A 13572-nucleotide genomic window follows, 5' to 3' on the forward strand; every position below is an offset into this window, starting at 1 on the left:
ACTCATCTCAAGACAGTATCTTCAGTTATGTTACTGTGCTGATGATTGGCTGATGTGCTTCATCACAACTTTCTTTGTGATCATTAACGGCTTTAAACTGGGAATAGTGGGCTCAGCTGTTAGGTGTGCTTGTTGCTCTTCCAGGACCAGGTTCAATTCCTAGCATCCCCATTAGAAGTCTCACAACCACTTGTAACTCCAGGTCTGGGGCATCCAACACCCTATTTTGACTTCTTCAGACACCAAATGGAAGATATACACATAAATAATTTTTAAAAAATCGTTGGGAATAAGAAGTAACTAAAGGAACATGTTATTAACTTTTGGAGGTTGTGTAAGATACTTTTACTTTTAAATAGGATCTTTTCTTGTAGTTCAGGTTGAACCTGGAACTAACTATATACCTCTTTCTGGCCTTGAACTCCACAGCATCCTGCCTCAGCTCTAGAATGCTGGGGTTACAGGCATGTGCCAATACACCTGACAATTGCAGGTGTTATAAAAGTTGTTTCTCTCTTTCTCTCTCTCCCTTCTCCCTCTCCCTTCCTCTCTCCTTCCCCACATTACCTTATCTTCCATAACTCTTTTATGCCATTTGTAAATCTGTCTGTCTCACTGGTGTACCACCTCCTACACTAAGCTGTAAGAATCTCTGGGGCCCATAGCCAGTCTTGTGTGTTCTGAATTCTCACTTACAATACCTATAGCAGAGAATGAGCTTGATGTTTTTTCAGTTAAATGAATAAAGGAAAGTCTCAGAAGTCGGCAATGAGGCCCTGATGTTATGAGTCACTGACATGCTCTAACTGGGTAATCAGAGAGTAAAGGCAGCACAAATATTCTCCCAGAACTGTCTGGGAGATAATTGATACACTATTTACTTACTGCCCCAAAATCTGTTTTTTTACCCAAGATTGGGAAATACACTGAAAACAGTCCAGACAAGAACAGGCAGAAAGAGCTGCGCCCAGAGTCTCGGGGCTTCAAGAACCATCTAGGTATATAAGACAGGTAGGCACCTTCTTTCAGTGGGGCTTTAGAAATTAAGGCCTCTGAGGACCGAGAAAAAAAAATCTAGAAAACTGGTTTCCCTATCCAAGTCGGGGATGGCTGGGTGGAAAGCTGGAACTCTGAGACCTACTAAGAATCAATCCGGTCTCAGAGAGGAAACTCTGGATAAGTGATTCCATCGTTCCCTGGCAACGACTAGTTCCGCCCACCTACTGCCTGCTGGGCGTCACTAACTCGATTCTACCAATCAACTTACAGGACGCCAGAAAGCCAGGCGTCAATTGGGCAGCTTCTGAGTTCCGTCATTCAGAGACGCCGCCCCTCATTGCTTCTTCCTGACTGCCAGCGACAGACCTGAGCGTTTGGAGACTGCTGGGCAGGTGATTGCGGTAGGTGGAGGGCCATGGTGTCCAGTGTTTAGCGTGCCCCTACTATGGCCTGACTCCGGAACACAACTAGGGGCATCAGGGACCAGACCGTCAAGGCCAGTCAATTCTTGAGGCCGGGATGACCGAGGCCTGGACCTACGGTTTCCTCCCAGGTTCTTGACATTCCGAGGTCAGGGACACGCGGGCTCCCGATTGAGAGCAGACTAGGGGTTTGAATGTGTTCCGAGGGATCGATGGAGAGTCTAAGGACTGCGTGACATATCTGTTCCTCTTCATTTGGGCCCTCGCGCTGTCTGGACTGTCCGCTGAAATTTTTCAGACTTTGCCCTTCTCAGCTTTCCTGATCTTTAAAAAACCTCTTACAGGAAGATGTCGACCTATTCTATAAACCTAGATAGTTAATGGACATCCCTCGTCTCTGCGCACAGCCCTTCTCACCGATCTCAGCGTGGGCAGTTTTCAGTGTGTTTCCCAAGCAGGCGGAGTGGTTTAAGAAAAAAGGATTTTGTAAGCAAAACATTATATACCAGCTATGCAGCTTTGAACAAACCACTCATTTGATCTCGTTATTTCTTCTTCCTGCTTCTTCCTCGTCTTTTACTTGCTCCTCTTCCTTCTTCCTCACCAGTTCCTGGAATTCACAATCTCTCTGCCTCAGACTTCTAAGTGCAGACGCCCCAGATGTGCGCCACCACACCTAAGGGTGTCTGGGAAAACGATGAAAATGCCTCTCTTTCGGTGTTTGTATTCAGTGCTAATTATCTGGGTGATTACACCTTGCATACATTTACCGCATAAATATGAGCAACTAAAATAGTAATAAAAAGTTAAGTGGTAAAAAGAATGAATGGGGGCGGGGAGGAACTTGAAGTCTAGAGCCAAGCTGCTGCTGTAGTGAGTGGATGCCCTTACATTATGATAGGACTCTGACAGATCGCTTTTCACCAAGCAACCCTTTTGCTGTTTTCTTATGTATGACTGTCAGTCTGTACCCCGCTGAGGACAGGCTTTTTAATTGACTGATGCTAGAACAGCTATAGTTGGGGATCTGAAGCAGACAGTGAGCACAATGGCAATATCGCAGAGAGTCTTGTGTATACTGACGATATAAAATGCAGGTTCTCATCCTGTGGATGAAGGCCGTCTGGAGGAGCAGACTCTTCTGTCTAGCCAACTGTAAAGCCCTGGGCTTCTTTAATGCACTTCTCAGACTCTGAGAATGTGTGTGTGTGTGTGTGTGTGTGTGTGTGTGTGTGTGTGTGTCTGTACTTTAATTTTTTTGACACAGGGTCTCACTATGAAGCCCTGACATAGGGCAGCCTAACCTCAGACTCACAGAGATCTACCTAGCTCTGCCTCTGGAGTACTGGGATTAAAGGTGTATGTGCCACCACTCCTGGCTATACTGTATTTTTTAAATTAGGATTTATTTTTATTTTATGTGTGTTTCTCCTGCATGTATGTATGTGCACCACATGCATGCCTGGTACCCACAGAGCCAGAGAAGGGCATCGGATGCCCTGAACCTGAAGTTAAAGATGATTGTGAGCTGCCATGTGGATGCTGAAGACCAAAGTCCAGTCATCTGCAGGAGCAAATGCTCTGAATCTCTAAGTCATCTCTGACTCCTATACTGTATTCTTTCTTTCTCTCTTCCTTCCTTCCTTCCTTCCTTCCTTCCTTCCTTCCTTCCTTCCTTCTTCCTGCCCTCCCTCCCTCCCTTCTTTCTTTTGAGACAAAGTCTCACCATGTGTTCCTGGCTATCCTGGAACTCACGGAGATCTGCCTGCCTCTGCCTCCCAAATTCTGAGTCTAAAGGCCTGCGCCACCACCCCCAGCATCCTACTGTCTTGGAGCTAGTCTTTACTCACTTGAGCTTCTGTTTTTCAGCTCAGACTCCAAATGAGAATGTTTGAGAGCCTCGACTCTCCAGCTGCAAAATCTGGCCAGGATCTCTGGGCTGAGATCTGCTCTTGTCTGCCAAGTCCTGCCCAAGAGGATGTTGCCAACAACGCCTTCTCAGACTCCTTTATGGATTCACAGCCTGAAGGTGAAGGCCACACGGAGGCGGCAGACTCTGCTGTCCAGCTATCTGGAAAGCCCTGGGCTCCCTTGCATGATTCAGAGGTGTATTTAGCGTCTCTAGGTAAGTTTTCTGTCTGTCTGTCTCTGTGTCTCTCTCCCTCCCTTCTTCTCTTCTCCCCTCATCCCAACACTTGTGTTTTTTAGGGAGGCAAGTTCTGTTACATTATCTTTAATTTTCTTTTTTTTTTTCTTTCTTTTTTGTCCTTGCCACATTTGGGCCAGATGTAATTCCAGGGAATGTCTCAAATGTCTCAAGTTCTTTGCTGAAAAGGAGGCATCCACCCTTTCTCTCTCTTTTTTTTTCTTTCTTTTTTGTTTTTTTGTTTTTTTGTTTTTCCAAGATAGGGTTTCTCTGTGTAACAGCCCTAGTGCCCTAGAACTTGCTTTGTAGACCAGGCTGGCCTCGAACTCAGAGAGATCCACTTGCCTCTGCCTCCTGAGTGCTGGGGTTAATGGTATATGCCACTACCGCCCACACTTTTCTTGTACTAACTTTAATATATATATATATATATTAAAGTGTTTATATATATATATATATATATATAGAGAGAGAGAGAGAGAGAGAGAGAGAGTTATTAAAACTAGAATTGTTTCATTTTAAAGTTAAAATTGTTTCCCCTGGCATGAGAAATTAAAATTGTTTCATGCAAGGGCAAGAGAGCTATCAGGCTAGGACAGTGCCTTAGTTACTTTTCTATTGCTGTGAGAAAACATCATGACCAAGGCAGCTGGTAAAAGAAAACTGTTTGGGGCTTTACCATTTCAGAGGGTTAGAGTCCATGGTGACAGAAGCTTCCAAGATGAAGAGAGAGAGCCTGGGAATGGTGTGAGTCTTTGGAATGCTCCAGGCCTGCTCCCAGCGACACCTCCTCTAACAAGGCCACACCCCCTAAACTTCCCAAGTAGTTCCACCAACAGGAAACTAAGTATTCAACTCTATGACCTTTGGAGGCCATTCTCCTTCAAACCACCACAGGCTGACTTTGACTGTGCTGTGTATTTATTTATTCTGCTTTTCAAACCCAAAGTCTCCTACATACTAGACAAACAAAAGCTTTACCTCTGAGCCCCAGCCCCAGCCCCCTCCACACCCAATATCCTCACTTCTTAGACGTGGTCTCCTGTAGCCCAGTTTGATTTTGAACTTACTGTATATTTGAGGATGACCCTGAATTTCTGATCCTCCTGCCTTTTGTCCTGGGTGATGGGATTACAGGGGTAATCCACACCCAGTTTCCCTCTGCCCTTTTAAATATACTCTAACTAGTACATAAAAACCATAAAAATTCTATATATTAATTCTAAACTAACATATTATTAAATGAACCTATTTTGTAGAGAATTCACTGACCAGAAAAGTAGGATTGACAGTTATTGCCATGCCCACTACTCTTTTTGCAGTGTATTAAGCAATCTTGCCCTCTCCCCAACCCCCACCCTGCACCCTCACCCTCCAGACAAGCTTTCTCTGTGTAACCACTCTGGCTGTCCCTGAATTCACTTTGTAGAGGAGGCTGGCCTTGAACTCACAGAGATCTGCCTGCCTCTGCCGCCAGAATGATGGAATTAAAGGTGTGCGCCCCCACTTCCCAGCACCTTTTTTTCCCTAAAAGACAGAGATATTAGTTAAATGTTAGCTCCTCATCACTCCTTTTACTTCCTTCAGGAAAAATGAAAATTCATGAGCTATTAACCTGTATCACCTGCAGGGTGGCTTTTGTTTTGTTTTATGAGTGAATGCTTGCTAGTGACTTAAAGGACCACAAGGTATTTATTGCTTTGATCAGTGGCATGTTCATCTATACATTGTGAACTGTTTAAATCAGAACAAATACATCTCCCTAAATGTTTTTCATTATGGTAAAAATCCATGTGTCCCAAAACCAAATCTGGAAATTACTATTTGAAGTTCAAATGCATGCAATTTTAAAATATTTTTAATATTAAATTTTTTTGTTTTGTTTTGTTTTGTTTTTAACTTATATTTTATGTATGAATGCTCTGCCTGCATGTATACCTTCAGGCCAGAAGAGGGCATCATATCTCATTATAGGTGGTTGGGAGCCACCATGTGGTTGCTGGGAATTGAACTCAGGACCTCTGGAAGAACAACCAGTGCTCTTAACTGTTGAGCCATCTCTCAGACCCCAAATTTTTTAATTAAGTTAATAATTTAAATATTAAATTAATAGTATAAATATTTTTACAGTGGCATGAGTCAAATCTAAGCCCTCTGTTAGCCAATCAGTCTGCTACTGAACACAGGAAGGACACCCTATGTAGAAGGACACAGAGAAGAACCAGCTGAGAACTTAGGTGGTTGCTAACAAGGGAGTTCCATTAATGGTGACTAGAGGAAAAATTATGAGGAAAATGTAGTTGGTGTGGGGTCCGTGTGAAATTTGTCAGGGAGCCAGCAGAGAAAAGAAGTGCTTCTTGTCGTGGTAAAGGGCCTAAGAGTCCTATTGGTGGCAGACAGAACATCTGCTTCACAGTGCGCAGAGGTCATAGCCTGGGAAAGAACCAGATCTTTTGACTGGTAGGAATCATGTGATCAGGGCTTTTGATCCCAGCACTCTGGAGGCAGGGGCAGGTGAATCACTGAGCTCAAGGCTAATATGGTCTACAGAGCAAGTTCCAGGACAGCCAGGGCTACACATAGAAACCCTATTTCAAAAAACAAACCAAAAAAGAAGAAAAGAAGAAGAGGAGGAGGAGGAGGAGAGGAAGAGGAAGAAGAAGAACAAGAAGAACAAGAAGAAATGGAAATAATGATGATGATGTGATTGGTGAATATTGGCTGGAAAGTTAAAACCCTGCTGGCCTTTCCTTTTTTTTTTTTAAGAATTATTTAATTATTATGTATACAACATTCTGCCTCCATGTATGCCCGCACACCAGGAGGGCACCAGATCTTATTGTAGATGGTTGTGAGCCACCATGTGGTTGCTGGGAATTGAACTCAGGACCTCTGGAAGAGCAACCAGTGCTCTTAACCACTGAGCCATCTCCTCAGCCCCCTGCTGACCTTTCCTAAAATCAGTAAGAAACTACTAACTGGTCGTTAAAATTTCCTTCTCGAGGAAGCCGATAGTTGTTTTACAGCCCAGGAAGGACTAGGTAATAATGGCAGGCAGGTGTGGAGTGTGCCACAGTCCCTGGGTCTGCCTGCCTGTTAAAACCACACCTGCTTGCGAACCTAGCACACGCAGAAGCTTATTCTAGCCCCAAAGAGTACCTATCTCCATGACAACTAAGGCCAGACAATTTGAAGATTTGCCAAATAAACTTGTGTCAAAAAGAATCCATCGATAAGAGCAACAAAAAAAATTCAGTCAAATAAATGTTAGATATACATTATCCTTTTTATATCTTTTTTAAAAATTTATTTATTTTATGTATATGAGTGTTCTGAGGCATCAGATCCCACTATAGATGGTTGTGAGCCACCATGTGGTTGCTGGGAATTGAACTTAAGACCTCTGGAAGAGCAGCCAGTGCTCTTAACCTCTGAGCCATCTCTCCAGCCCTCCTTTTTATATCTTTAAGGGGAAAAAAACCCTTAAACATTAACGTTTATCAACTTTAGGTGTTTTGTATGGGTGAGCCCTTGCTGGTGACTTATAGATATACAAGGTGTTTATTGTTTTGGTCAGAGGCTGTGAGCTGATAAAACATTTTTCGAAATGGAAACAAGACTGCATATTATAAAATTTCCATTGGTTCTAAGATGAATGCCCATCCCTCAAACAGCAATCAACTAATGTTTTGAATATTCCTTTCCTGGGGAGACAATGTCTACCCCTTCTTATGGGGTCCCAGTGACAAAACTAAGTACTCTAACACCAAAGTTCACCTTGGGGAACCAAATGGTTTATCAGGCTTGTTTACAGAGCCTAGATGTTTAGGAGCATGGATGACCCCAAAGCAGTGAAACCTAATATGGATGATGGCCTCCCAATAGCTACATCGATGGAGTTCCCTCAGCCTACCATCCCCACCGATGTAATGTAGCACCTCTGGAGGCTACCCACGTGCAAGCAGGGCAGAATAGCGGGAAGTACAGGAAGGCGAAGACCCAACCACCTCCTCCTTCTAAGGCAGTGGTCTCAACCTGTGAGTCGTCACCCCTTTGTCAAGCCTCTAGCTCCAAAAATATTTACATCGCGATTCATAACAGTAGTAAATTACAGCTATGGAGTAACAACAAAAATGATTTTGTGGTTGGGGGTCACCATAATATGAGGAACTGTGTTAAAGGGTCTCAGCGTTGGGAAGGTTGAGGACCGCTGGGTTAAGGAATGCCAACAGCGGGCCGTGAGGTTCTCCTGCAAGCAGGCACTGTTTGAAGATGGCAGTTCTATTGCTGTGACACCTGGGCAGACTCACACACTGCCTAGCAATCGGGATGTTGTCTGAGAAATGGAATGTCAGGTGCTCTTATGGTAGAGCATGCGTAGAGTATGCGTCCTCAAAGTAAGGCATGTGTGGCATCACTCATGTGAGTGATGAAGTCACTGTGACATATGGGGCTTGTCCTCGACCAAAACATTACAACGTACGTGGCTGAATTATACAGCTGCAGACTAAATTAAAGCAGAAAGTAGTGGTGACGTCATTTTTTGTGTGCTTCAAACGAGGTCTCCTCAAAATTCAAATGCAAAGAAGAGTAATTAAACATCTATCGTCTGGAAGCCCTGTGAGCCTCTCTCTAAGGGATTACAAGATATTTGCTTTTATTAGGCTCCAGCGTCCAGGCCACAAATTGAGAAACTTTTTTAAATGTTGGAAGATACTTTTTTTTAATCAAGGATTTAATCCCGCATAGAGATCCTAAAGGTCTCTTATTACTGCATTCCCATCACATCAATTTTAGCATCTAATGAAGCACCGGGTCTCTCATCATTTTCTCTAATTCTTTCTCATGAGGGTTGGAAACCACTTCATGTCCTGTAACTAGAAGAAAAGCTGTTTACTCCTCAGAGACGTTCCTTTCAAGGAGTCGAAAGCAGGAGATGGAATACACGTGCCAAGCCAGGGAAAACAAACGTTCCTTAGAGAGACACCTTCTGTGTCTTCATTGACTTCAAAACAACGTGGCGTTGATTCATTTCTGAGAGCCCGTTTTCCGGGTTAAACATTTACTCGATACAGTGCAGGATTAGAAAAGAAGCATATTCAGTCCACTGTCGGTTTCTCTCTAAAAGCAAGGTTTTGTTTGTTTGCTTGTTTACAGGGACTGTGTTGTGTTCATCAGTAAAAGTGTTTTTTGTTTTTGTTTTTATTTTGTTTTGTTTGGTTTTGTTCGGTCTATTTGGTTGGTATTTGAGATCAGGTCTCCAGTAGCCTGGACTAACCGTGAACTTCTATATAGCTGATGCTGGTTCATACTCTCTATGGTAAGCTCCATTTTTTTTTTTTCTTTCTCTTCAGAGAAGAAACTAAGAAGAATCAAGGGTTTAAATGAGGAAGTGACTTCCAAGGACATGCTTCGAACTCTGGCCCAAGCTAAGAAGGAGTGCTGGGATCGATTCCTCCAAGAGAAGTTAGCATCAGAGTTTTTTGTGGATGGACTTGATTCTGATGAGAGGTAATTGATTGACAGCAGGTCATGCTGAGGGTACTTTTCATTCAGTAAAGAACTCGGGGACAGTGGCATCAGAGGACTGGTATCAACTGAGACTGATCTCTCTTTGAGCTGCCATCAGTCCTCGGAAGGCTGTCCAGTTTGCCCTTGGGCCTGCAGTAGATTTTTCAGAATAACAAATGCTCATAGCTACATCTTGGCTACAGATTTAATAGAGCTGAGGGTGAACCATTATCTTCATTTTTAAGTGTATGGTACACTGGAAAAAGGAAATAATGAGCCAACAGGTAGAGCCATGTTTCCTTTATTGCCTGATCTTTATTGCCATAGAGCTTCTGTCCTATTAGAACCACTCAATAAATGTGTGTGCACCAACCGGGCAGTGGTGGTGCACAGTTTTAATCCCAGCACTTGGGAAGCAGAAGCAAGTGAATCTCTGAGTTCGAGGTCAGCCTGGTTTACACAGCGAGTTCCAGAACAACCAGGGCCACATAAAGAAAACTTGTCTTGGAAAAAAAAAAGTGTGTGGATCAAGCAAGCATATATTTTAAACATCTTTTATTTGATGACACTGCTTGGTACTTGGAGGATGGTGGGTTAGTCAGTTTTCTATTGCTGTGGTAAGACATTGTGACCAAGGCCACTTCTAGAAGGAAGAGTTTATTTGGGACTCAGTGCTCCAGAAGAAGGCCCATCGTTGTGGGGAAGCATGGCAGCAGGTAGGCATGGTAACTGGAGATGGAAGCAGAAAGCTGAGGATTCACAAATTGAGCCATAAACAGGAAGCAGAGAGAGTAAACAGGATGGTGGGAGGCTTTGAACCTCAAAGTTCTCCCTCAGTGGTTTATGTCCTCCATCAAGACCACGCCTCCTAATCCTCCCCAAATAGCACCAGCAGCTGGAGACCACATGTTCAAATGCCTGGATATATGAGAGACATTTCATTCAAACCACATTTCACTCCCTGGCCCTCGTGACTCTATCATAATGCAAAATCCATTTAGTCCAACATTTAAAGTCGCTGTGGTCTTCTAATCTCAATACTGTTTTAAAGACTAAAGTCTCTGAAACCCAACGTAGTAAGTAGCTTAACTGCAACCCTCTGTAATCACTGGCCTTCTCCAGGACCAGTGGGAGACCCTGTCTCAAAGGGGTGAGGCGGAAAACGATGGGTAAGACATTGGATGTCTTCTCTTCACCTCTGAGTGTATGCCCAAGGGCCTGTGCACCAGCACACACATATACCACACATGTGCATTACACACATACACACAATTTTAAAAATTGGTGGGAGGAATAACAAGTATAATTTTCAGTAAATTTGGGGAATATAACCTTAGTTCACAGTTAGTGTTGATTTTGAGAGTCCCATTGTGTCATGTGATGATGCTACTGCCGGAATCAAGGCCGATATCTGAATAAAACCTCACAGTCACACTTCGTGTAGTTTACAAAGCACTTTCACTTGCGTTCTCTCCCATCTGAGTCAGCGTACCCTCAGGTCCTTCAGAAATCAGTCTAATCATTTTTGAGGTCAACCCCACTACCTCAGATGGATTAAAAGATAATATTTTTTTTCTATCTATAAAGGCTCAATATATGTGAGTCTTAAACTTCCCTAACCAGGCAATTCGGAGAGCTACATAGATTCCTGACCCATTCATAACTTGGCATAATGTTCTATCTTTCCAAACACCTCCCTCTACTCCAACTCTAAGAACATGAAACTGGGCGGTGGTGGCACATGCCTTTAATCCCAGCACTCAGGGTGAGGGGGGCAGCCTGGACTACAGAGCAAGTTCCAGGGCAGCCAGGGCTACACAGAAATCCTATCTTGAAAGAACAAAACCAAACACAAAACAAGAAGCCGAAACTTTCTCTTGCGTAGTCGAGAAAGAATTCCCTCTTTTTAAAGTCAGACTACTCTGCCCGTGTAATCACACATAAAACTCAGTGGGCTCCCCCTTTTGTTTTGACTTTCCATTTCCTATTTTTTTTTTATATATTTCGAACAGTTCCATGGAAAGGGGGGCAGGTAGATGAGGAGTCAAGGTCCCTTTCACCGGATTCTCTTGAGCTGTGGGCATGAAGTCAACCTTCTGCTTATTCTGACCTCGGGCACTGGGCTGTATTCCTACCTACATTTATGGGAGAGCATCTGTCCTTTTGTGGAACAAAATGGAAAACAGTAGTTTTAGGAAACTACTGTGAAACAGCAGTTATGCGTTTGTTTTCAAACTCAGCGTTTAAACAGGTGATTTTGTGTTCCACGAGGGCCAGATGAGAGAGTCCTCATGGGAGAGCTGCTGCTGTCCCCCACATAGTTCTATGACTTTGTGCTTTTTGTTGGTTAGTTAGCGACGTGGTCTCATTCTTTATCCAGGCTGGCCTTGAACTTGTGACAGCCTCCTGAGTGCAGAGAACAGTGGGTGTGAGCCACCGATACCTAGATGCTGCGTGTTATTAAAGAGCCTAGCATGGCGCTCATTTTTTATCTATTTATAGTTTTTTTTTCTTTTTTTTCTATTTTTTTATTTTTTTCTATTTTTTCTTTTTTCTTTTCTTTTTTTCTCTATTTATAGTTTACTGTGAATGTGTAATAACTATAAGGTATAGGGTCCTGGGTCCTTAAGGGAGGTGGGAGGGAGACATGAACCTGACAATTAACTGCACCCCCCTCCCCCATGCAGGTAAATGAAAGAAGTTCTCTGGCATAGAGGCCATTCCTTGGCGGGAACATTGGATGCTCAGATGTTTCTATCTGGGGTCTTAATCCTCCCTCCCCCAAATTACAGTTCTTACAAATAAGCTTTATTAGTGTAATTGAGCCTCATACTGTCTTAGGTAGAAAAGAATCTCAGTTTTTCTATCTCACCCATGATTTGGTATTTGTTTGTTTCAAGCCCTCGACAGTTTCTCTCCTTTTCAGTTTGGGTGGGGGGGGGGGGGATGAAACTGCGGCACAAGCTCTCCAGCTATTCTCATCAAGCCTTCGGAGGCCCTGCCTTGAAGGGCTCTGGTGCTGCTTAGAGCCAAAGTGCCCGCTAGGGGGTAAATGATGCTGCTGGGCTGCCAGGATGTGCAGCTGTCAGAGCCGGAGCACGGTCCTCCCCGCTTTAGCAGGGGAAAGCAGAGGTGGGAAGAAATTGGTGGTGGGCGGGAAGGCAGTATTTGAGTAACTGAGCTAATCATTAAGTAATTAATCAGCGAGGTCTGACCTAGCCGTTCCTGCCTTCTGCTCTGTTGCAGCACCTTGGAACATTTCAAAAGGTGGCTTCAGCCGGGTAAAGTCGCCATCAGCACCGAGGAGGTCCAGTTTCTCATCCCTCCAGAGTCGCAGGCTGAGAAGTCAGAGGCCGAGTTCAAGCCGGCGGCAGGAGAACAATAAATTACACTCGCATCTAGGCCAGGCAGCTGTGTGGGGCCCGGAGGGAACGGCGGAGAGCTCGACAGCCGCAGCAAGGAAAAACCTAGGGAGAGATAATGCCCAGACTTCCAGTTCACAAAGCAAACAGCTGCTGGCCCTGAGGACCTGCTTGGAGCCGGCTTGTGGGACTGTCTTGGATGAAGTAACTGACCCTGTGTGTGCTACATCAGAAAGCTTGACTGAGCTCTGTTGCTGCAGGCTAGAGGTTTGCAAGGATCCAGTGAAAAGCAGGGTGTGGCAGTTCTTGGAGACACTGGCGCTCTTGTATATAACGTATCAGTAAAGTGAGCCATATTTTTTTTCTCACTTCTAGGTCTTCACGGCAGTGTCTCAAGCATTCCATAGCTAAGTAGTCAGGAACAAGTGTAGCCAAGGAGAGTGAAGTCAGCCTCCTTGGGTCCAAGCCCTCGTGAGACTTTCTCACATACTTGTCGTAAGCAGAAGGACTCAAGAGAAACGGGCTTTCCCTTTTGATTTGTTCCTTGTGTCAAAAATGGGGGGGGGTGTAGATATATTTTTTTTTCTTCATGGCTTCTCCCTCAACTTCTTTTTGTACCAAGTTTCAAATTAGACTTGTAAATATGGTTTCGTGTTTGACACAACCCTTGATTAGTTCCAAACTTGCTCCCTGCGGCAACTTTCCTGACTGAGCTTGCATTTGCTCTTCGTTTCTTGTGTTGTTCCTGTGAAGTTTGAGTTGTCCGTCCGTCCGTATAAAACTCTCTTTGAAGCAACTGTGTCGTGTGGGTGGTGCTTTGACCCATTCCCTGTCACATGGACTCCCAGGAAGAAGGGGAAGTAAAGCCAGAGGTATGATATGACAAGAGGGCTAGCAACCTTTGCTAGTTTCTTGTTTTTATGCGTTTGCTAAGATTTACCGGGCTGTGGTGGTGCAAGTCTTTAATCCCAGCCCTCGAGAGGCAGAGACAGGAAGATCTCAGTGAGTTTGAGGACAGCCTGGTCTACAGAGTGAGTTCCAGGACAGACTCCAAGGCTATACAGAGAAACTCTGTCTCACAAAACAAACAAAACCCAAACCAAAACAAAAACCAAACCAAAACAAAAAGACT

The 13572-nt window shown here is 44.1% G+C and overlaps 1 protein-coding gene across 2 annotated transcripts; it reads left to right on the forward strand.

Moving 5' to 3' along the window:
* Positions 1–1282: 1282 nt before the first annotated feature.
* Ccdc32 (coiled-coil domain containing 32) lies at positions 1283–13236 on the forward strand. 2 transcript variants are annotated; one of them, XM_048459855.3, is made up of 4 exons: positions 1283–1400; positions 3291–3546; positions 8922–9078; positions 12325–13236. In XM_048459855.3, exons 2-4 carry the CDS (start codon positions 3303–3305, stop codon positions 12461–12463), a joined length of 540 nt encoding a protein of 179 aa, XP_048315812.3. In that variant the 5' UTR covers positions 1283–1400; positions 3291–3302; the 3' UTR covers positions 12464–13236. The 2 variants fall into 2 exon arrangements, with proteins under 2 accessions (XP_048315812.3, XP_048315813.3); XM_048459856.3 differs by having other exon boundaries at positions 1339–1391.
* The last annotated feature ends 336 nt before the right edge of the window (positions 13237–13572 follow it).

This window comes from Myodes glareolus, chromosome 10 (assembly GCF_982192425.1).
Source record: "Myodes glareolus chromosome 10, mMyoGla1.1, whole genome shotgun sequence".
Classification (NCBI taxonomy): domain Eukaryota; kingdom Metazoa; phylum Chordata; class Mammalia; order Rodentia; family Cricetidae; genus Myodes; species Myodes glareolus.